General features: G+C 39.0%; 2 protein-coding genes across 2 annotated transcripts in view; both read left to right on the forward strand.

Moving 5' to 3' along the window:
* RAD54B (RAD54 homolog B) overlaps positions 1–22636 on the forward strand; it is a 64932-nt gene that overhangs the window by 7874 nt on the left and 34422 nt on the right. The gene's annotated exons all lie outside the window — the stretch shown is intronic.
* On the forward strand, positions 7752–15755 carry FSBP (fibrinogen silencer binding protein). Its single transcript, XM_057370342.1, has 2 exons — positions 7752–8785; positions 13020–15755. Exons 1-2 carry the CDS (start codon positions 8415–8417, stop codon positions 13543–13545), a joined length of 897 nt encoding a protein of 298 aa, XP_057226325.1. The 5' UTR covers positions 7752–8414; the 3' UTR covers positions 13546–15755.

The raw sequence follows: 22636 nt of genomic DNA on the forward strand, positions 1-22636 counted from the left end.
TCTCCTTCTCCCTGAATGTTCTAGACAGAATAGTTTATAACAGTGAATAGGTAAATTTATAGATAAGTTTATTCTCAATTCAGAATAGTTTCTTTACTGTTTAGGTGTCATCTGTGCCTGTTTGATCAGGTCATCTCAAGAGATGGGGACTGATTAATAAAACTGGATTGATGTAAATACATCATRAGATAAGTTGCCCATATCTGACTGGATGCTGCTTCCAGAAGTGTTCATTTACACATCAGTCATGGTGCACTGTCTCCTATTGGCCCAGTATGCCACTGCCCAGCAGTCACAGTTTTGCAGGTAGACTTATGGAGATTTCTGTGACTTTTTAGTCCTAGATGGCCTGTGTTTTCTGGTCTGTAGCTTTGGGATTCTCTGACCTCTTCTCAGGACAACCTTTTACTTGGTGCTCTTCCTTGGGGTGTGAAATGATGTCTTCTATTCTGCATACTGTCCTAAGACTTRCTTTAGCGTTTCCCCAGCTGATGGTGCACACTCAGTGTTCCCCTGGGCTGCTGTCACATCCCTGCGTTTACTCATCTTGAATTTGGGATRCCCATCAGCTGAGTACTGAGATACACACTGCTAGCAGAATTAGCAGCCAAGAGTGAGGTGGAAAGAAGGAACTTTACAGCAGCTTCACCACCAAAGGCAACATCTCATATAATRTTCAGCAACTGCAAAACTGCTTTCCTGGACAGGGCAGCCATCAGCAGTGCTGCTGTGAAACAAATCCAGAGTTGCATAATTCTAGTGGGATATTTCCATAGTTAGTATAACCTAATTTATAATTTGSTATGACCATATCTTGCTGTCATGTGAATAACTAGGCTTTATGTAATTATAGATGGTATAACCAGGATATTCACACATGGGAGAAAAGAGCAGTGAATTGACAGAGAAATGTACTTTTCATTTGCCCCAGTTAAGTGTGCTCTGCATTTGAGATAATGAAGATAGTGAAGGAGAGGGGAAGGAAACCAGAAATYAGAAGGGTGTTGATCATGTATGATGTGTAAGATATTCAACAGTTTGCAGAGAAGCTGGAAGAATTAAAATGAAAGTTTTGCAGTAGTAACTTGGAATGGTGGCTGCTTCTTTACAATGAAAATTATAAATTGTCAGATTYTTTACTTCTGAGTAGTGATACATCCATTATTGAAGAAAGCTGTGCTCCATGTAAAATTGATAATATTTCATGCATTTAAAAAAACTAAATTATTGAAAATTAAAATTCATAAGCAAACAAGCAGACAGACTTAAATACTCATGCAGAAAGACAGGTGTACTTTTGAATCTGCAGATATAAAGSAAACATCCCTTTCCAAGGGCTGGCTGGGGATGTGTTGGGAAATGAATTTACTATCTCAATATATTTATTACAATGTAGCTCCTTGAAGTTGCATGCAAACACACAGCATATAGTCTGCAATACACAGAAAAAGAAATTATCTAATAYTGTAATTTTAAAAATGAGGAACTTGGAAAATACTCTGCATAGAGACTACCCTGAAGAATTCAGGTTTATCAGTAATAATTCTTTCTATTCCCTCATTCATTCTGAGGGAAGCTGTACACATAGTTTCTTCTTCCTTTTTTTTTTTCTTTTTTTTTTTTTTTTTTATCAGAATCTGTTATGAGGCTATGTGAACATAAGATAAGCAAAAGAGAAAAACATGGCTACTCACATTTTCTCACATGTTTTTCTTTCACCCACCCTTTCAAAAGTCCTAGTTTGGGGTAATGGGGGTTGGTGTGTGTGTTCCCAGCTCTCCTGTCTCCTATAGATACAAAGGTRGATTTAAGGGAAGATGAGGGAATGCAGCTATCAGATAGAGAGACAAAAATTGCCTTACTGAAGGGAACTGGGAGGTTTTTTGAGCTATCATGAGTATTATGACAGACTAGGTGTTGATGCCTTCAAAGCTAGTTGTCCAATCTTTTAGTGCCATACTAATTTTTTTGATCCCCTTTGTTGCCATGCCAGCCTAACTAGAGTTCAGTCCCAGCTTTTGCCTTTGGACTCTTAAGTTTTTCCTGAAACAGAAGCTTTGTCACAATATGACCCTTCTTTGAGCCAGCAAGATAATGATAAGATGGTTATCTCAGTGGCTTCAAAATATCCGCTGAGCAAGATCAGAAGAATGGAGAAAGCTGTTCCTCTGCAAATGCAGGGAATAGTGCACAAGGTAGTATTTTCAGGATAGTATGTAAAAGCATAATCTCCAAAAATTTGATCTCTATGAACAGAGCAGGTTGTATGTGATTCAGAAACTTGGTTTCTCTTACACCATTTCTTTTCTTAGGGGCTATCTTGCTAGTGAAGATGTGAGAATTTAGGGAAAATATCCAGAGAAAATCATACTTTCAAACCTTCCTGTATTTCTCAGCTGCTTCTGATTAGTCATCAAAAATCTTGTTGGAAGAGAGGATCAGAGAAGTTATAAACATGTATAATGAATRGACACACTTCTTAAATTGTAAAGAATGCTGCTCTTTTCTATTTTTAAGGACACGACTTATAAAGTGAAGTAGTATAATTTAGAGTCCTTTTCAAACTTAGTTTGAAAGATAGTTACTGATCTGAATGTGGGGGCCTTGAAATGTCAGATTGAGATGAAGATAAATTCTTTAAAATTTGGCATGGGGGGCATTTTAATTGGCTAATTTGTATATTCCCCATTTCAGTTGGCTACATGTTGAGAGAACGCCTTGTATTAGCAGAGGGGACAGAACTGTAGTTAGCTTTTATGCTTGGAATTTTAGCTAATAAGAGCTCTGGAACAGGTTGTATGTGATTCAAGCTAGTTTAAGGAGAGCTGTGTAARGGTAATAATTGCATTGTTATCATCTGTGTGTTCTGTGCTTGTCATGAGATACAGACACCCTTGTTCTTGCAGCAGTTGCAAGAACTGTTAGAAGTTAATACATGCAAGATGTTGATCACAAAAATAGATGCAGGAAAAAGAAAAGAGGTAAAGCTTTCCCTTATTTGCCTCACCGCCAATGTAGGACAGAGGTTTAGAAACAATTGTGCAGGAGAAGGAAAGGAGTAGTTTGAGAGGTCCAGGTACACAAAGATAAGAACAATAAAGCATAAAACTGATGGTGAAAGTGCTGRTGAAAATGAGGGAAAATAATCAAGTGCCATGAGAGAGCCATTTTAAACACAAATGATCTAAAAGAATTTCTAAAGCATYTGGTGCGAATGTATTTAGACACTGTAACTTCCAGGTGAAGTTGTATTGCAACTTTTGGTTCACAAAACTTTGTCATCTTCAACCTTCTCTTTAGTGAATAATGCCTGCACTCCTTAATTTTAGAGATTGCCCATGAAACAACTGTCCCTGTGAGAAACCTTCGGAGTTTAAAGTTTTTTTCACCCATCCCTTTGCTCAGCAGGCTCTTAAAAAGACAGGCAGATCGAATGACTCGGCTTTGCCTTGCTGTCGTGTCAGCAGAGAGGGCTATATGATGACCTAATGGAAGTTTTGCAGCCCTTACTACCTATAGACGCTCTCATCTTATGCAGCTGCCAAATTCATTTGCTAGAATGAGCAACTGCCTTGATACTTGCCAAATGTTTCCACTGCCATAATAGCCCAGTATATTCAGTAATGTGTAACACACCCCATCCTAGCTGCTCAGTCTTCCTACATTTTTTGTAGCACAGGGGTACCAGGGCTCCATTTTAGCTTTGATTCAAATCTTGCAATCRTCCTCYTGAGRATTTTCAGTCTCCTAGGTGACCTGMTAACCCCARGTCTCTACAGAGCTGGTTTGCTTGCGTATTACTAAATAAGAACAGAAGTTCTTCAGACTTATATTGGGTATACCACTCTGTGGGCAGAGTACCTTCACAGGGCTTAGCAATCTGTTGATTKGATATTTTTTTACTAGAGGGTCCCAGCCTGAATCACTTAAGCTGGTATCATTCCCTTCAACATTCACATTTGCTCTCTGTTCCAAACTGCATCTTTCAAGGCACATTMTTAGGGCATCCTCAGTTTTCTTAGATGCCTTTTTCCCTTTGACTAATCTGCCTTACAGTGATTTTTTTTCAAGTCTGTCATGGARAGGTTCTTTCTCAGTTCTGTGTAACAAAGGATCCTGCCTCTCCCTCCARAATGCTCCCCTGATTTAAGACATTCTCCTTTTTAGCATGTTCTGTCTTACAGTGTGCCTAAATTTACATGGGCCACTTGACGCAKTTAGTGGCCATGATACAAACCTATCACTTGTAAAATTTGTGGCCATTGAGCTTTTCCAGCAATTCATAGTGATTTGGCTACTTTAATTCCTGACTGTATCAYAGCTRTGATTTATTCATCTCARTAGTTCTCCAGGATGCACTGTACGYATCATTTTTGGTATTAATTCTGRACTTTTTCACAGCAAAACYAGGAGGTATAGAAGGCAGTGATGTGAGGGGYGAATGTAAGTTTATTATCTTCAGTGATGACCAGAATTTTTTGCCTGCTACCTGGSGTTTGCTGTCCCCTCAGTTGTGGTAATACAAGTCTTTAAGAATATGGTTTGCAATTGACCCTACAATGATCTAGRTAGAGTCTGAAGAAGCTTTTTCAATATATTTCTTTCTTTGTTTTTTGTCCTGTGGCATACTGGATTAGGGACCTGCAGGTGGCTAAAACTAACCCAGCTCAGAAAACAATGATTAATATGCAGATAAATCAGTTTCCTGGTCTGAGTTGCTCAGATTTGTGAGTGCTCGTGTCAGCACAGTGAAGGGGCAGGAACATGACACGGTTGGGGGGAGGCAGAAATTACTGTTTTGACAATGTCCCACATTTATGTTGACTTAAACCAATTATTATGTATTAAATTATTATGATGGCAAAAAATAATTTGATTATTCTGTGGCTGGATCATCATGCTGAACAGGCTATGCACTGTGTTGCATAAGTGCAAGAGTTGGTGAAAGATGTAGGATGGAGGGTGGATTGTGGTAGCATTTTTTTTAATGTAATTGTCTTGAGCTACACCTATTGCTTTAGCTCGAAGATGTYTATATGTATCATTAATATCCAGGCTTTTGACATTCTGTGATTTCTCATCTGAGTACTGATATGACYTTAGGCTGACGAGCAGAGCTATTTCAAAAAGGAAAAATAAAAAARGAAGGGAAAAAAATCTTAGTTGGTGGCCAACTTCTTTTTTTACAAGGATTATTTTACACTCAGGCAGAGCAATATGGAATTCAGGCATTCCATCAGGCACTTGCTCAAAAGAAAACTTCATAGCAGTATTTTGATATAATTACATTAGTGTGGAAATTTAGTCTCTCTAGTGACATTAAGCAGTACGGTAATAGAGTAATGCAAGTTTAGATAAGTAATATTAGGAGTTGCTGCATTGGGTAGCCTATTACAGAGGAGACTGCTACAGATCCTCATGGCCAGCATCACAAGGATGTATCCTCAAGAAGCACATGTGCACACTATATTTGTATATACCAGCCAGACATCAAAAAATTCAGCAGTCACGCAACCACAAGCAGCATCAATGGCTTCATCTTTTCCATTCACTGGACTGTGATGAAAGCTGGTTTGTGGCAAATGCTTATGTATATGACATGGATCCTCCAGCAAGTGGCCTTAAACTCTTACTCTTTTCAGTTATGGGTCCCTGGATCCCCTGGTCTCACAAACACACACTCGGTCTCTCTGGCAGCTGGTCTGACCAGTGGCCAGTCTCCAGGTGTCTTGGTGTTCCTTCAGTAGCCAAATCTCAGATCTCYGCAGTATCTGGCCCAGGCGCACGGTCTCATGGCTCCCAAGCCTTCTGCCTGGCTAGTCTGGCTTGGAGCTTGCCAGAGGTCACACGGACGCAGGTATTCAGGCAGTGTGCCTGGGCTCCCGCCTCTGCCTTCTGGTGCCTCAAGCACCCCGGCCCCTGTGACCTTTGGTACTCCAGCTGCTAACATCTGTGTGTCCCTACATGGTTACACAAATGGAGATTTCCCCTCACCCGGGGAAACACTTGCAAATGTACTTTAAAAAGAAGATAGAACCATCTGCAGTGATCAAGTTCAGGGCATGGCTGAACAAGCATACTGAGCAGCTACCTGTTTGCATACACYTGGCCCCTCCTAGCCCTTTTCCCCCTGCCCAGTATCCTCCTATGCTTGTTCTTTCCCAAACCACTTTCACAGTTCACCTTCCCTTGTCTTGGCTTCAGTTCTTCCTCTAAATATCCTGTACTGCCCTCTGCAATTCCAAAATATTCTTTCTGACATTTCCCAATGGATCCCATATATGATGGGCAGTAATCCCCTCCTTCAATCTGTGAGGTGGTCTAGGGAGAGCCTCTGCTGTGGACTGTTTACTGTGGGTCTCCCTCACCCCTGGGGCCTGGGAGCCGCTGATCTGAGRGCTTGGTTCCTTTCAGTTGGGTTATTGGGGTTCTTCTGCCCAACACTGTTCATTTGTGCTCTTTGTCTGTGGGGAGGAGCCTTTAATCACTTCTTTTTGTCCCTAAAAAGTCAAGAGTCTGGGTGTGCACTACACAACTGCTTCAACAGTGGACAGTACAGCATAGGCTCCCTTGTGACTCCTCAATGCAGATACTGCCAGAGCCTAAACTATGTGAAGCACATCCATTTTTTTTTTCAGTTWCTGAAGAGCAACTAAGAGCATAAATTTAAAAAAGCCCAGAAACTATTATCACCAGCTAATATTAACAGCTTAATATCACAGCTTAATATTAACAAAGTGCAAAGTGAGGGGAAATAGGGAAGCATTAGGTGTTTATMAGTAATGGTTTTCATACAGTGCTTCTAACCACAAGAGTATTTTGTTTCTTGAATTCAACTGTAATAGGCTTCAGACTATAAAATGCTTTATTTAATCTTGGCTTGAAAGCAATGCCAGTGAAGTGGACTGATCGCAATTTTGTTAGGTGGCACTGACAAGCCAAGTCTTAGAAATGGTTCCAAAAGTGCTTGTTATTCTAAATGCTAATTGATTTTTAGTCAAAGGTCTCCCTTTGTTTAGTGTGAATTTCTTGTTTTGAATGCGGCTTGTGTCTGCTTTGGGTTTTTTTTYCCCTTAGAGCAAACAAGTTTATACCTAGATCTTTATAGCCTTAGGATATTTCAAGCTATAATTATTCCTCTTTCCTTCCCCCTGCTTCTAGGCTCCCTTGTTTTCAAGGCTGGACATGTTAAGCTTTAGGAAGCTACTGCCACTATCTCAAGTGGTGTTTGTTTCCACCCTCMGGACTCTTTTCAGTGGCGTGCGTCATTTTTCAAACTTAGTTTTTCCTTCTATCTGCAGGTTTTTCTCTTACTCCGTTTTGTTGCTTTAGTTTAGATCACAGAAATTTAAAGCTTTGCATGCGTTTTGATGTGAAGGCTTGGCTTAAGGTGATAGGTTATTGTGCAAACATTAGAAATGGACGCACATCTTGTTAATAAAAATCAGATTTTTTTTATCCTGAGAAACGCCTGGATGTGTTATAACAGAAGTCGGTTGTTTGCTGGTGGAWATTAAGAAAAGCCCAGTATGGACACGCAGTAAGGCACTCGGTGAATCGGTCACGCCTGCGGGCAGCCTGAGCCCTGGCGGTGCCGCCTGGCAGCCCCCGGCCGAGGGGCGATGCCGGGGCTCGCCCGGGAGCCGCCTCCGGGCCGGCGCGGCGCTGCTCGGGGCCCGCTCGCACCGAGGCGTTCGGAGCTCGGCCGGGGAGCGCGGCGGGCTCTTTAAGAAGCCCCCGTGCCGGTGGCTGTCGCCGGCTGCCAAGTGCGGGAGAAGCCGAGCTTTGCGGCGAAGCCCGAGCGTAACCAGGCGGCTGAGGGAGATGCCGCCCCGCCGTGACTGACAGCAGGACCAGCTCTATGCAAATGGCGCCGGGGGCTCCGCCGGGGCTCTCTCCACACGCGCCGCCGCCTCTCGCCTCCCGCTCCCCGTAACGCGCCCTGCCTCGCACAAAGCAATTGTTGCTTTTTTGGGGGGGACGTCGTTACACGTAAAATCATCTCCAGCACGGTTTCAGTTTGAGATTGTGTGAGGGAGCTGGGGAGATGTGTCAGAGCTTGTTACTCCAGCTAAATTAGGTAATTTTTAGCTGGGTAACGTGCTAATCTTTAAACCTTTATGTTTTTAAATCCTGCGTATGTCTGGTCTCTTCATACAAAAGTGTATTTTGCTTGTTTCTTCTCGCCTTCTTCAGTCTGAAGCCTTATGTAGGTCAGGCTTGGCTTAAGCAGATTTCCTGAACCTGCGTCAGCTTAAGCTGAAGGAATTTTAATAAACCCTCCCTTGTAGGCGTGGGCCTAAATGAGACTAGCCTAGTTAAGCCTGATCTTTTTCTGTTTGTGAAAAAGAGCTGAGCAGAGCTAGGGACTGCATGGTGGCTCCAGGAACGGCTYCCTTAATTCAAAGATAACAATGGTTGGGAAGGCCAGATCTTCTAATTTTACCTTATCTGAAAAGCTCGATTTGCTAAAACTCGTGAAGCCGTACGTTAAAATTCTCGAGGAACATACCAATAAGCATTCTGTAATAGTGGAAAAAAACAAATGCTGGGATATCATAGCTGATAACTACAATGCCATCGGAGTAGATCGCCCTCCTCGTACTGCACAGGGCCTGCGCACGCTGTACAAGAGGCTCAAAGAATATGCCAAACAGGAGCTATTGCAGCAAAAGGAGACTCACTCAGATTGTAAAAGCAGCATTTCCGAGCCAACCAAGAAAGTTGTGGAGATGATTCCACAGATTTCCAATGTGTGTTTAAGAGACAGGAGCGGTGTTSAAAGGTGAGACAATTCTTTTTATTTTGTTACTGAATGAAAATTATGGCGCCTCCTATCTACTTTGTAATGCTTTTGCTTGTGCTCAGGCTCCTAAAGGAAGTGTTTATCAGAGAAAATTCCCAAATGGGAAACAATGACAAAAATAATACTGCTTTTGTTTTATGAGAAGCTTTATGGTGACTTAGCATTGCATTAATTTTTTTCAGCTCTCTTTCAAAGCTTGTTTCAGAGTCTTTTATCATACTCTGGAAAGTGAGGGTTAAGAGAGAATCAAAGAGAAATAGTAGCTCCAACCTCTAYCCCTCCCCTACCTTTTAATAGGCAGATTATTCAAACACTGGCAAAGTGATGGCTATTCTCCTCCATTTAAGGTAATACTGCAGTCATTTTGCAACATATGGAACTGTTACCAGTTTATATAGGATTTTTAATAAAAGTTAGTTCACAGAGCTAAGAAACCTTATTCACCTTTTTTCTCTCATTTACTCTGGTATTTGCATGTTATGTTTTAGCTAATCCCAACCCTTCAAAGGAGAAAAAAATTGATTCTCCACACTGCAGTGCCTTTGTGAGTGCAAATGTTTTTTTTTAAATTATACTTTTCTTGCATTGACGGTGGTTCCCTGAAGCTGGAGCAAAGCTAATTGCAGTCTAAACTCCAAGCAGTTCTGTGTCGTACGTGAGGTAGTTTAAATACCGACAGAAACTGAGAGGTACAGCACTAGAAGTTTTCTTTCTTTTTTTTTTTTTTTAAGGTTTCTTTTTTTTTACTGCTCAGTWAAGTGAGACACACTGTCTAGATTTGAGCCAGACATAATACAGGCAGGCACTGTGCAGGCTTTCTCCCACAGCTGGCTAATGCCCCTCATATCTGACTTGTAACACTCTGCTGGTTCTGTATTGGTCCTTGAGGGATCAAAAAATGCCTGGGTCAGGTTTTGGTTCCTCCAGATACAAAAAACTAAACTAGGGAGGGGGGAGGGAAGTCAAGTAACTCCCCAGCAGCTTTGAGAAAGCCCTGATTTTTCTTATTTTCCCAAGCAGATTAATGGGAAGTGAACTTTCCGTATTTTAATCAGATATACTGATAGTGAGTGCAGCAGCGTAACAGTCTAAGAAAAGCTGGCATGCGCACACTCGCTGAATTGGATTCGTGGTGCCACTGGTTGAACTGAATGGTAACAATTGTCTAAATCCCAACATGCCAGATGCTCTAAAAATACTCTGTTGTGGGTCCTTTGCGWAAAGAAGTCTAAAGCAACTGGGCTGTGCTGCTGCTCCTGGTGAATGCCCCTGGAGGAACCATTCCAAAGAATTCTCTGGAACAAAATGAGGCTTTTAATTGGGCTAATAAAGGTTGCAGTGTCTTGACTACCAACTTTTTGTAAGGAGGGGGGAAAAAAATAGTGTGAGAACTTTAGTTTGWAGATCGGCTTATAAAAAACACTGAYGCTTTTAGTGAATGATTAAGAGCTAATGATCTCCATAGTTTGTCTCCTATAATTTAAACATTTTTGTAGTTTTTTATGGGTCTAGGTACATGACTTGATTACTGCATACCCAAAATGGATGTTCCTAGGAACAGCCACTATACTGTGGGCTGAAGGAGAAGAATATAATTTAAAAGATTATATTTTCCCTGCCCAAATACATAATTATTTGATAGTTCTCTGAGTTGTATTTTACCCTAATTTTATAAACTCAGTGTTGGGTTTTAACTCACCAGGATATGACCTAGGTTTTGGAGGGGGGAAATACAGTTTATAAYGAGCCCAAATTCTTATTCGCACCTTTAAGCAATTTCTAGCTCGCTGTGATTAAACAAAACCTGGTGAATCATGGGTGCCTGCAGGGTAATAAACACCATGCCCCAATTGTGGTAACTGTTGTTTGTCTTTCTTTCAGTCAAGTTGTCAGAAACAACATTAGTAACCACCATACAGGCAACTCTTTTGTTTCTCAATTCATCTTTCTCTCTTTGCTGTCTAATTGTTTTCCTCTGAAGAGGCTGACTAAGGAAAAAAAMCCCAGCCTAATCAGAGTTACCTGAAGATCTGGTAATTTTTCTATTTCTGTGTGGATTACACTATTAAGAGACGGGTTGTTTTTTTTCACTGTTTGGAGGCTCTAGTCTATGCTAGACAAAATCTTACCTTTCTTTCTTCTATTTAACCTCTCTCACTTTCTCTTTCTGCTCTCTCTCCATTTCCTTTTGTCAGAATGACCTGCTTCTCCTGCTGGTTGTTTCCACTTTTCTCAGACTAGAAGCTGGCCAGGAGCCAGCAAATAAGGAGAGAAGCTGTGGTTGTGAAGAGGGGGGAAACCTGGAATTACACTCAGCACTGGGGAAARCAAGTGAAAATTTGTGTGCAGGATAATGCTTCTGATGCTGAGAGGACTATAACAATGAGAAAAAGGAACATTTAGGAAAAAGTGAAGCTTTTTGGCATGAGGTAGAAGGGAGTAAGGTGATATAATTGATACTCTATAGGCAGCTCAGGTAACAGTCAATAGAATTATCTTGGTGTTTTCTTTAGGGGATTAATGAAAGGTTGGTTTTCAATACCTGCTTCAGGTGRATGGTGGTTTTTAAGAGAATCTTTAGTTTAAATAGTTTGTGTGGTTGACAGTCTTTATTTTGGAAAATAAATTGCTCTGACCCTGCTAAGCATTTTTACAACTGAGGATTGAGAAGCTTTCATGCTTTTATTATAGAAAATGCATTTTCATGTTAATGGATGGCTGGCTAGATCAGGGTCCTTWAGAAATTTCAACTGTGATTGCTTATTTCATTTAAACTGAGAGTTTTGAAGACCATGGGAGATCCAGAAGTTATGTTCATGCCACCTTTTCATGAAGAAGTTAGGGCATTTACATGAGAACAGGATGTACAAATTACATTTCTTCTTTTCTTCTGGGAATTTAAACCCACACCTATTACTAACCAGTTTAAATAATCAGATAGGGTTCTTCAATGTGTGGMCTGTAGGGTCTGAAGGCATTTTTAAGGTGTAGAAAAACTCTACTGCTCACCCCCAAATTTAGCAGACTGCAGCTCAAGTCCTSCAGGGTTGGGGAACATGTGTGAAAGTTTTGTTAATCATGGATCCACTTRCTGCCTTTAACTGCTAGCAGCAATTTTTGAAGAGTTCGGAAATGTCTTGAGTCTGCAGCCACCAGTTACAGCCTCTGTTTTAGACATTCCTGGCCATGAGGGTGCACTGACTTGGCTGTCAGTCCTAAGTTAATATATTCCTGTTCCCATGTAACTCCATACTGCCTTTGCAGTCATGCTGCAAGTATTCTTTGTAGATCTGTACAGTAATAGATCAAGAAGCTGATCTGGCTTAAAAAAAGCATTACCTGAATAAAGGAGTGATGTGCAGAAGTGTAGGGTTTCAAGCACAACTGATGGTAGACAAGTGTCAGGAACAGCTTGAGCCATTATTATCATCAAAGCCAATGCAATGTCAAATCATGATTTGAGATGCTGCTGACTCAGGGATTTACACAAAGACAGATGAGTCAAGTGGGTGTTGTTCTTTCAAAAAGAAATGCACAGAGCTATAGGCTGTACTTAATGGAATAATTTCTGTGTCTTCTCTTGAAGCTTCAGAAAAATACTATTATTGGCGATTCAAAGAGAAGGAACAAGGATTAGCTTGATTSCCAAGTCCACTGGCAAGGGTCCTCATTTGGGCTCTGGTTTCTTTTCCCAAGGCACTTTGTGTAATTTTATTTAGTGATTATTTTACATTGGAAAAAAACCCCAAATATTTGGGTGCATGTATCAGAAACAGGGCGCRCATTAAAGCAAGGGGAGACATAAATTTGGGGGATGGAAGTGCTTCTGCTCTCATCCACTCCGTCTAAATTAATGTCCWTATAAAATCACCTTTTATATTATATAAACTCTTTTCCTCTGTTACTTGCATGACTTAGTGCTGCTTTTTTAATATTTTCATTTGTCTCTAGTAGCCCTTCYTGCTTCTCCAGTGTCAGAGAGGCTTACCAGATGAGTTCTCTGTTGGCTGTACTGCCTTTATAGCAATAAAATCTGAGTAAGATAGGACTGTGTCTGGTGTAAAGAAAGGAGGGCACARGTGGTGTTCAGGTAATGAAATAGTCCCAGGCACAGACAGCTGAGAAGTATTCAAATGAAGCTTTGGTTACTTACAGCTATGCCTTTTAGAATAWTTTTTAATGGATTATTTAAATATGATTTTGTGTGTTCTAGTGCTAGTATCGATAAAGAAACAATTGCTGGTACCAGTTCACCACAGGCAATGTTGGATCACCATCCTGCAACACTCATGATGGACTTGCAGTCAGAAGAGGATATCAAACCTCCTCCTTCTTTGATTATAGACTCACACCAAAGTGAGAACTTAGAACAAGAGGAAGAACACCAGCTGGTGCATATTATGGAAAGGTCTCCTTCAACATCAGTGTCTTCAGTTGATATGAGAGTGATGATGTCTCCTTCCCCTGTACCAAGAAGAGATGAGTTTTTTAGGCTTGAAGTTGGAGAACGCTTTAGACCGATGTGTGGTTATGACCCACAGATGTTACAAATGCTGAAAGAAGAGCATCAGATAATATTAGAAAACCAAAGAAAAATTGGTCTTTATGTCCAAGAAAAAAGGGATGGTTTGAAAAGAAAGCAGCAACTGGAAGAAGAACTGTTGCGAACAAAAATCAAAGTAGAGAAGCTGAAGGCAATACGACTACGCCGTGATCTGCCAGAATACAGCAATATCTAAATATTTTATTACTTCTGTCACGTTCTTTGAAATACTTAATAATAAATGCAAAATCGTTTCTTCTGTTAATATGGGTGAAACAAAATCTGGGTTTGAGACATAAAAGCTTATTTTCCATGTTAAGTACCTTAGAAAAATACCTCATATGGGTTTGAATGCACCAACTCTTCTGGTCTAAAGTATAAGCAAAGCCTGTCCATTTAAGTGTTTAAATTGMTAAAAATCCAAACTTTTAAAATATTTCCACTTGTCTTTAGAGTTGTGATGAGCTGATGGAAATTTAGCTCAGCTCATGTGACTAATGTTGCATTATTTTTTCAAGTAATTGCCTTTAAAACCTTAATGAAGTTACAGGTTAATAAATGCATATGAGAAGGAGAAATAGGAGGCTATGTTTAAATGTTTTATTCTTTTCAAGTTGGTAAATCTTATGTCAGTAGTGACATTTTGCTGATACGTCAGCTTGGAAAATAAAATTACTGGATTGTTATATTTTTTTAATGTTCAGTAGACAGTTGAATAAATATACGTCTTTCAAAAGTTACTACTTTTTAATTGTTTCCAGTTGAAAAGTGTTTCCATAGGATGTTATCAGAATAGAGACAAGGAATGCAACACTTGATTTTTAAAACTGCATGCATTGTAATTTGTGTGTACAGTTACCATGATTGTCTATTCAGTTATATAATTATACTGGTGATCAACCACAYAAATATCCACTTTGCTCATTTGCATGCATAATTGCTACAGTGCATGTGCAACCAAGASAGTTGCAGGTGCCTTTGATCAATATCACTATGACTATAAGCTACTGAAATGAAATACTTTCTGTATGTAAGTAACATGTGACTTGAAATCCACAGAAGATTGTGTTATTCTGGGTCCCTTTTATAGATGCTGTTGTTCTGATCTTTTGATTAGTTTCAAATAAAAAGCCCCAAATGAAAACAAAATTGATTCTTCTGTCTGTCCTGGTAGCAGCTGTTTCTGCTGTCATTATGATCAACATTCATAACTGGAAGAAAAATACCTGGAAAATATCAGTCCCACATGATTAATTTCGTCATAATTCTTAGTCTCCTGCTTGTTGTGAATGGAGCCAGCCCCAGCTGCTGTAGACCTCTGGCTCCTTATTCCCTGTAACAATGCTTTCCCCTTTAATCTTTACTGCAAGAAAAGGAAATGAAGGACWGCATCAAGGAAAAAGAGAGCAAAGGACATGTAATTCCTACGATGTCTCCCATCTCAGAGGGCCCTGACAGCAGAATGAACAAAAGCAACAGGAAGGAGAATATTTCTTCCTTGCTCCTGTCACCACTGTTTTCCCAAATTTGCTTTTCTCCACTCCCATAAACCTCAGCATGTGATCATGTGGCACTGGTCTGCAGCAGCAGACTGTCAATGAGGTAAGCCTCACATATCCTTGTTGGTCTTCTGACTAAATCAGGTACCACAGGGATAAGTACTTAYTGAAAACTGAAGACTGGAAGCATCTAAGTGTAGTGGGGGAGTAGTGGAGCTTAAAGAATTGTGGTTGAATTTTGTGATAGTGATATAAGATAAGTAATCTTGACTGTCAGTGCCCAGAATAACTTTTAACAGGTTTCAGGTAGAAAAAGTAAAGGAAGCAAGTATTTTGTTTACAAATTGAGGAAAAATATAGAACAGTGAAAACAGATGTTGGCAGTGTAGAGTTCTCCAGTACTTCTAAAGTTGTTTCTTTGAGAAGAGAGAACTATAAGTGCTTTAGGAATTTTTTGCATGTACTGAAAATGATGGTGCCTGSATAAGTGGCCTTTGTTCCTGTACAGTCCTTGGCTTTCTGCTGTATTTCTTAGTTCAAGGACATCGATCTGTTTTTGTGTAGCTGGAAACACATCAAGGAGATACTCACTTCTCTGAGTTTACAAGAATCAAAATGCTGGCTTTAATAAATAAATAAGGATTTTTATTTGTTCTGCTTCTCAGAAATGGGAAACAGCACTAAATTATCTGCCCTTGACTTGTAGTTTGGAAATGTATGATCTTATCTTTTCAGTTGGATATCAGAATTCTGGTTTCCAGTGGTAAGGAATTAATTTCTATTTCTTGTTTCTGTTCTTACATATTATGCAAATGAGTAAGTTTTTAATAGTTCAGAAAATAATTCCCATACGGCTCATTGTCATGCAGTGGTTTTGAATGATAGCTACTCTTAACACTGGCCACCAAAATGCTCTCGAGACTAGATTTTTTTTTTTTTTGATACTAGAGGAAGAGGTGACTTCCAGGATTTCTACTGGCATGGTGTTTTTATTTTGAGGACTAGAACTAGAGGAATTTCTAGTCTTGGAAAGCTAATAGTCTTTTATGAACTGGCAGGCAAAGTAGTTGCAAAAATAGGACTCTGCATAGAGCTAAGTCTCCCTTGTGTTCTTGATGTTGGAAGGGAAAGGATGCAAATGAGTAAAGAACTAAAATATACTGTCCCCTTATAGTTGGTCRTCTTCCATATTTCATTGTTCTGACTTTGTCTCACTTGTTGGTAGAAGGCTTTTATTCTTGCAGGCAGCACCTCTAGTTCACACATCTCTTGCTTCTCATTTGCTGTGTTCTCAGTTTTGTTTCTTTTGGCTTTTGGGGGATCTTAGGAAAGGGGGAGACATCTGTTGAGTGCTCATGGAGCTTGCTCCTTTCTTTACTAGTGATGTGATATTTATTTCCTTTCACTAGAGAAGTGGTYCTTCCTTGAGTGCCATTTTATTGCTCTCTCAGTGCAGTGTGGTGCTGACTGTATATTTTGCCTCTCTGTGCTGGTGGATTTGAATTTTTTTCTCACTCCACATCTGCTTTACAGTATCAGGTTATCTGTCTGAGTCAGACTTCTCACTTCTTYGTGCCTGTTCCTGGTTTTTGTCCATGTATTCCTAATGTTTGGTACATGTACCACAGCTGTGGCTGGTCCTGGGCTATGAAGTGCTATGAATTTTTACTGTTCCAGCAAATGATACTGTTCTAGCATGTGTGAAAGGGATCGTAGGAAGCCCTTCCCTCCTTCACCCTCATTCTTATCCTCTTACTCCCTTCAMTACATCTGGCAGTGCCATTCCCTGTCTGCGTGTTTATAATGTACAGAGTACAAGCAGAGTAATTTTAGGCAAGGACAATTTTCTACCATATGTTCATGTCCTTCTACTAAGATAACTGCAATAAAGAGGCTGTAGGAGTAATTTAATTCCAAACATCTAATGGATTTATGTTTAGGATTAGAGTGAAAAACTATAACTATGATAACTTTGTCTTAATTGTGATAGCATCTTGTGTAATTCCATCTATCCAATTAATTGTCTAACAGTCAGTCTCATTTAATCGCTGCTACCTAATAATTTTGCTTTTTTTTGTTCCTTCTTCCCCCTGTAAGCTTTTGAYTCTTGTGGAATGCTTGCCTTAGATCAGAATTCTTACCAGGTAAAAATGGTGAGAGAGAGTGCTCCAAGACCAGGAGAGATTGCTTGTAGCTAATTGTGCTTGTCATACCTCTGTTTTTTAACATCTTCCACCTCTCTAACTTAAATTAATTTTTTTAATTTATATTTCTGTACATTTTCTGACTTGGAATTTTTTTCCCTCRTGCAATGAAAATGCATAGACTATAGCTTGCATACTGTCTTCTTTRGGCAAACTTGTGCTCACTGTATTTCCAATAGCCAAAGCCATTAAGTTCCATATATTAAATGAGAGTTGTTTCTGAGTGGGAAGTAGAAGCAAGGCTGCCTGATACCCAGGCTGCCTGGCTAAGCTGTTGTTTAAAATTTCCTGTGTTTTATTTTAAAGTGCTTTAGGGTGCTTCCATGTCAATTTTAACTTCAGTGAAATAATGAAAAGGATACTCAAGAAGATGATAAAGTATTGTTTTCCTAAGATGTTGATTACTTTTCAATTTTGCATATGAAAATAAAAAGAAGCCTCTAAAAAGAACACTTTTAGCATTAAAGTGCATTAAATGTAGCTTCTCAATGTGTATTCTTAACAAGTAAGGCCTTTATTCTGTTTTAAATATCCAGATCTTAAATCATTTGAGAAGTCTTAGTGTATGTATCTTAGATGTAAAAAAAAAAAAAAAAGGTGCTGTTTACAGTAGTTAAAATAATGTCTGATAGCTGTCTGTATAACACAGGACTAAATTTCAATCATTCTGTGACCTATGTTTCTGTGTTCTATCTCTGCTAAAACCAGAAGTGTTTGCCTTGGTGTCAGCCTCTGTGTAGTGATGATTGTTCTGAAATAGCATCCAGTTTGTCTGGGTAAAGTTTCCTCCATAGTAAAGATACAGTTTCCTGAAGTTCCATTGARTGCTAACTAACAAAATGTGAACTCTTCCTTGTAAACCCTACAGTTGTTCAGTGGTGAAATTGTTGAAAACCTTGCTTTTGATTTGTGTATGTGGGGAGTTGGATGAGAACCCRAGGAAAACTCAGCCATCTGTAGGCACTGGCATTCCCCRCTGCCCCTGCCTTTCTTCCATGCTMTKGGATTTTCACACTATTTTATCCTAGTGATTACACAGAATGATTTATTGGTGTGTCCAAATATCTCTTCAGTATAACACCTTGTTTGACTCTGTATTACTCATGCAAGAAGAGTATAATAAAATTTAAATCGAATACTTAATCAGCAGTTACTTCACATAATTTATGATTTCTATTTACTCTTTAACAAAACTGCAGACTTGAAAAATGCTTCTCWTTTTTTTTTGTACTTTTCATATGCAATTATACACTTTTGAAAAGAAGTCGTCGTTTCCTGGCCTTGACTTTCATTTATAGTTAGGGTGATCACAATAATTACCATATTTTAACRTAAATATAATGAATAAAAGTTCCGCTGGCTTACCTTGCCCCTCCAAATTTGGTTGACTTGAGAACTCAGTTTGGTTAAGACTCAGTAATTTCATTTATAGTATTCTGTATATCACCATTTGTTTGATTTGTATGCTGTTTTAAAAGCCTTGTCTGTATTGCTAATGCTTTTTCAAAATATATCAGTTTTCRAAGTTGGGATCTTTCTGCATGCTTGAAATAATTAAATCAGTTTATAAATGACTGACTTTAATTTTTTTTTTTCTTAGCTTTCATTTAACAGTGAAGTTAAATTGGACAAAATGTTTGTCTAGTTCAGGGATGAAGAAAAGGGTTAGGTGCTAGAACATTGTTTGTGTCCTGCATTGTATCAGATAAAAACATACATTAGTGTAGAGTTGCATTTGTTATAAATCACKGAAGATTTCATGGGAAAGAAGTAATTTATCATAACTTAGCAGCAGTTTGCAGGTAAATTTTACATAGGCCACTTGTCAATACTATTAATAAYACAGTTTTGTGAAGTTGGAACATTTATGCGTGATATGTAACAGAGATACAGGATAAAACCCAGTGTGTCTGTTACTGTTGATGTGTTCTCTGTTGTAATATGGCATTTGTTTTGGGCTGCACTGTAAGCCACGCCCCAAAAAATTGACTTATAAGCTCTGCAGRTTTCACCCAAGTGATGTTTGCATTGCTTTGCATTGTAAGGAGGCTTTGGCAGCAAGTTGCAATGACAAGATAACCTTAGCAGCATTAACTGTCAGTTTGGCCAAGCTGATGCCATGTTACCTCCTCTCAGGCTATAATGTGTGTGTTCTATGTAGGTGTTTGTGTTCATTTATGACTCATCTTTTTCCTGTCAAACTGATTGCAAGGAGAATGTTTCGCATATATTGATTTTTTGTCTTCTTTCCTTTGTAGTATTCCAGTTTTTCTGTGCTTTTTCAAAAGTACTTGAAACTTGCCGTCAAGCTGGTCTTTGGCCATTCCTATGAAACCTCACTCAAGTTTGTCTTAATTCGTAAGTCATTAGCAAAAGGAGTGTGGTCATTTTCAGTACAGGTTTGTCACACTTTGGATGCAGTCCATAACAACTGATTCTTAGAAAAGCCTGTCCAGCCTGAGCACGTTGCACTCGAGAGTGGATCAAGGAGTTCTCAGCTGTGAACACTTGGAATGAAAGCAAGAAAATGTGTCTGTAGTTTTACCAGTAATGGGACAAACAGCCTCAGTGGGGAAGCCAYTTTGTTTAGATCCAGAGGGTGGAAGAGGACAGCAAGGATCTCAAGCACTTCTTTTGGGGCAGTAAGAATTTCAGAGCTGTTGGACTGTCCAGCTGGATAGGTAATGCCCCAGTTCTTTTGCAAAAAGACCAGGAATAGTCTGGAAAATATGTCTTGTAGCTCTGTGATTCGGAGTGCTGTATAGCAGGTGTGCAGAAAAGGACTGAACTAAGTTCATTTAGGGAATTTAGTCTTTGCTGTTTGGTTTAATTATTTCTGCTAGATAAAATCTATTCCTTTCAGAATAGTTTTTGTTATGTAAGTGTATGTGCTAATTTGCTGTACTTGAGTTATGAGAATATGCAATTCCTAAGTGAACTTCGGAGATGGCACCAAAGATGTTTCTCAGCASTCCAGAAGTTAAATATACATGGAGGGTTTCAGATACTCTAGCTCTGAAGATCTAGTGGGCATCTCTAAAGATTGTTTTCAGACAAAACATAGATAAATTTAATCTTTTCCTAAATCTTATCCTCCTCTGATGAGCATGCCCATGTATGTATGTTTGTAGGCAYGTACATTCCCAAGGGGAACACACAGGGGCATTTGATAAGAAGAGCTGCATGTGCTGCAGAGGCTTTCCAGCAACACCRAGGGTCAAAGCAGTCCTTTGGGAATAGCAAGCAGAGCCAGTCTGCTGATGGAAAGCTGCCACATCTCCATGTCTTCTAGCGTTTCCTTATATAAGTGGTCAGCTCAGGACCAAAAATAGGCAGGGTTGACATAAAGTAGGCTCTRTTAAAGGCATCATGTATTTAAGGCTTCGTGCATGGAATCATCTTATTARTTAGCATTGGAATTTCTATGCAGTTTAAGTCGTATTCAGTTTTCTTACATCCAGAGCCTGAAAAGGCAATGCAGTAAACAGCTCTTACCTCCRCAATGAAGAATTTCTTCTCTCTTTCATCTTCCCTGTTCTATTTTGCTTTCCTAGTAAGAATTAAAACTAAAGCTCTAGGTTTTTGTGTTTGGGCCATAAATATTACTTTTCTGCTCAAACTACTGAATGGATTACATTTATGTAAATCAGTTATGTAACTTGATTTGGAAAGATTACTTTTTCCCTTTCCAAATATTTCGTCAACCACTCTGCAAGTAATCATTGCTGCATAACACATGAAAATTCTAAAAAATATGACTCATCCTTTGTGTGCCTCTTCCCAGGGTAATGTCATAAATTTTAAACAGTCCTGTTTAAATAATTTAGGATAGGGATATGTTGTGTTTCATGCTTGTGACAGTGGGCACAAGTTTTATTGATTACTTGTATTTTAAKGACTCTTTGCTATAATCCAGGAAAATCAAAGATGGCCATTTACAAACACAAACAGGACATTAAAAGTGTTTTTCCTTCCAATATATGCTAAAACAGATGTTAATACGAAGGATATTTAATCTTAATAAATCCCTTTCTGCCTGCTTGCTTTTTGTTACAGATCTAAGGCTTTGCATTTTAGAAAGAGATTTTGTACAGTACAGAAATAGTTTTATTTTTTTCTAAAAAAATAATAGAAGTAATAGAGAATTCTTAAACTATATATTTTCAAAGTACCACCTAAGGGTTTAGCTGTGTACCTTCCATTAACATTTAAACACAAAATGATGAACACTTATATCATCTCTGAAAGCTGCTTGAAGAAATGAGCCTTTTTGAGAAGGCTACCATTAGCCTTTGATTGTGTAATAGTTTATTAACTATTTTTGTAGTAATTTGGGKTTTTTTTGTAATTTAAATATTTGTAATATTTTCATATCACATTTACACTGTAATTAATTGCAATAACATTCAATATTTACAGAACCCAAGAATACATTTTGCTTTCCGGTATAACTTCTTCATTTATTTTTTGCAGTAAAAACCCCTTACTTGACAAATCAATCTAAACAACTTTCATTGTGGATGGCAACATTAAGAAGTACAGTAAACAGTCGATTTGGATGGCATTTGACTGGCTCCAGTGTTTTACTGAGCTGATCTGGCTCACTGCACTGAATGATGCCTACAGCCTTTCAGAATTCTCAATGATGCTGCTTTTTCCTTTGATAATAGGACTTGCACATCTATTTCTGTGAACCTGACAGAAGCTTTCAGCTTAGTTCATTAAATTTTTACAGTGAAAGCTGGAGTCAGTTGGATTTTTAGACAGCTGAGAGGTTTAGGAAGAATAGTTTTCTGCCATGGAGCTGTAATTTTGAAAGTATGTGCTCTCCATATTCCYTCCTACAGCTGATACCCTTAAGAGGTAAATGCTTCATTAAATGGTGATGATTGTTCCTACTTGTTTGAATTAAGGACATCTACCAGCTCTGCTGTTGTATATAGAAAGCTCTGATTTGAAAATAAAKGTTACATACTCAAGTACCCAAAAACTTGGTTGTGCAAACAGCACAACTTGAACCAGTCTTCGCATTCTGTTGGGCAWAGTCATTAAGTATATGATTAAAGATTGTATTTCTGTAGGCTTCCTTGCCGGTTTACAGAATGGACTGTGTCGACTSAGTGAGTCACTATTCAGTATTTTCTTTCCACCTCTTTGTTCAGTTATAGAGCTACGCCTTGTTCTCAGCACATTATTCAAACCATTTTGAATTAATTAGCTAATTTTTTTCCTCTAGTACTCATCATGATAGTATCTGAGTACCTCCAAGATGTAATTACATTTCACAACATCCTTGTGAGACAAAAAGTTGGTGTAATCTCCACTTTCTAGGAGATAAAGCGGGAGCTGAGGCACAGAGAGAATAACASCAAAAAGCCCTGTCTTTATGGAAGGTGCAGACTGAATCATCGAGGACTGCATTGTCTCTGTGTTTTAGGATACCGTACAGTTAATCTTTCCCAACCACAACTTCCAGTTACACCCATGAGTGTTCACTCTTAATACAAACGAGACTGAATCACAAGTCAGGCGCTCAGACAAATGTTTATTGCTGAAAGTTGGGGTTAAATTACTTCCTTYACAC

The sequence above is a fragment of the Malurus melanocephalus genome, unplaced genomic scaffold (genome assembly GCF_030028575.1).
Source record: "Malurus melanocephalus ecotype Western Australia unplaced genomic scaffold, MMel_1.1 scaffold_123, whole genome shotgun sequence".
Taxonomy (NCBI): domain Eukaryota; kingdom Metazoa; phylum Chordata; class Aves; order Passeriformes; family Maluridae; genus Malurus; species Malurus melanocephalus.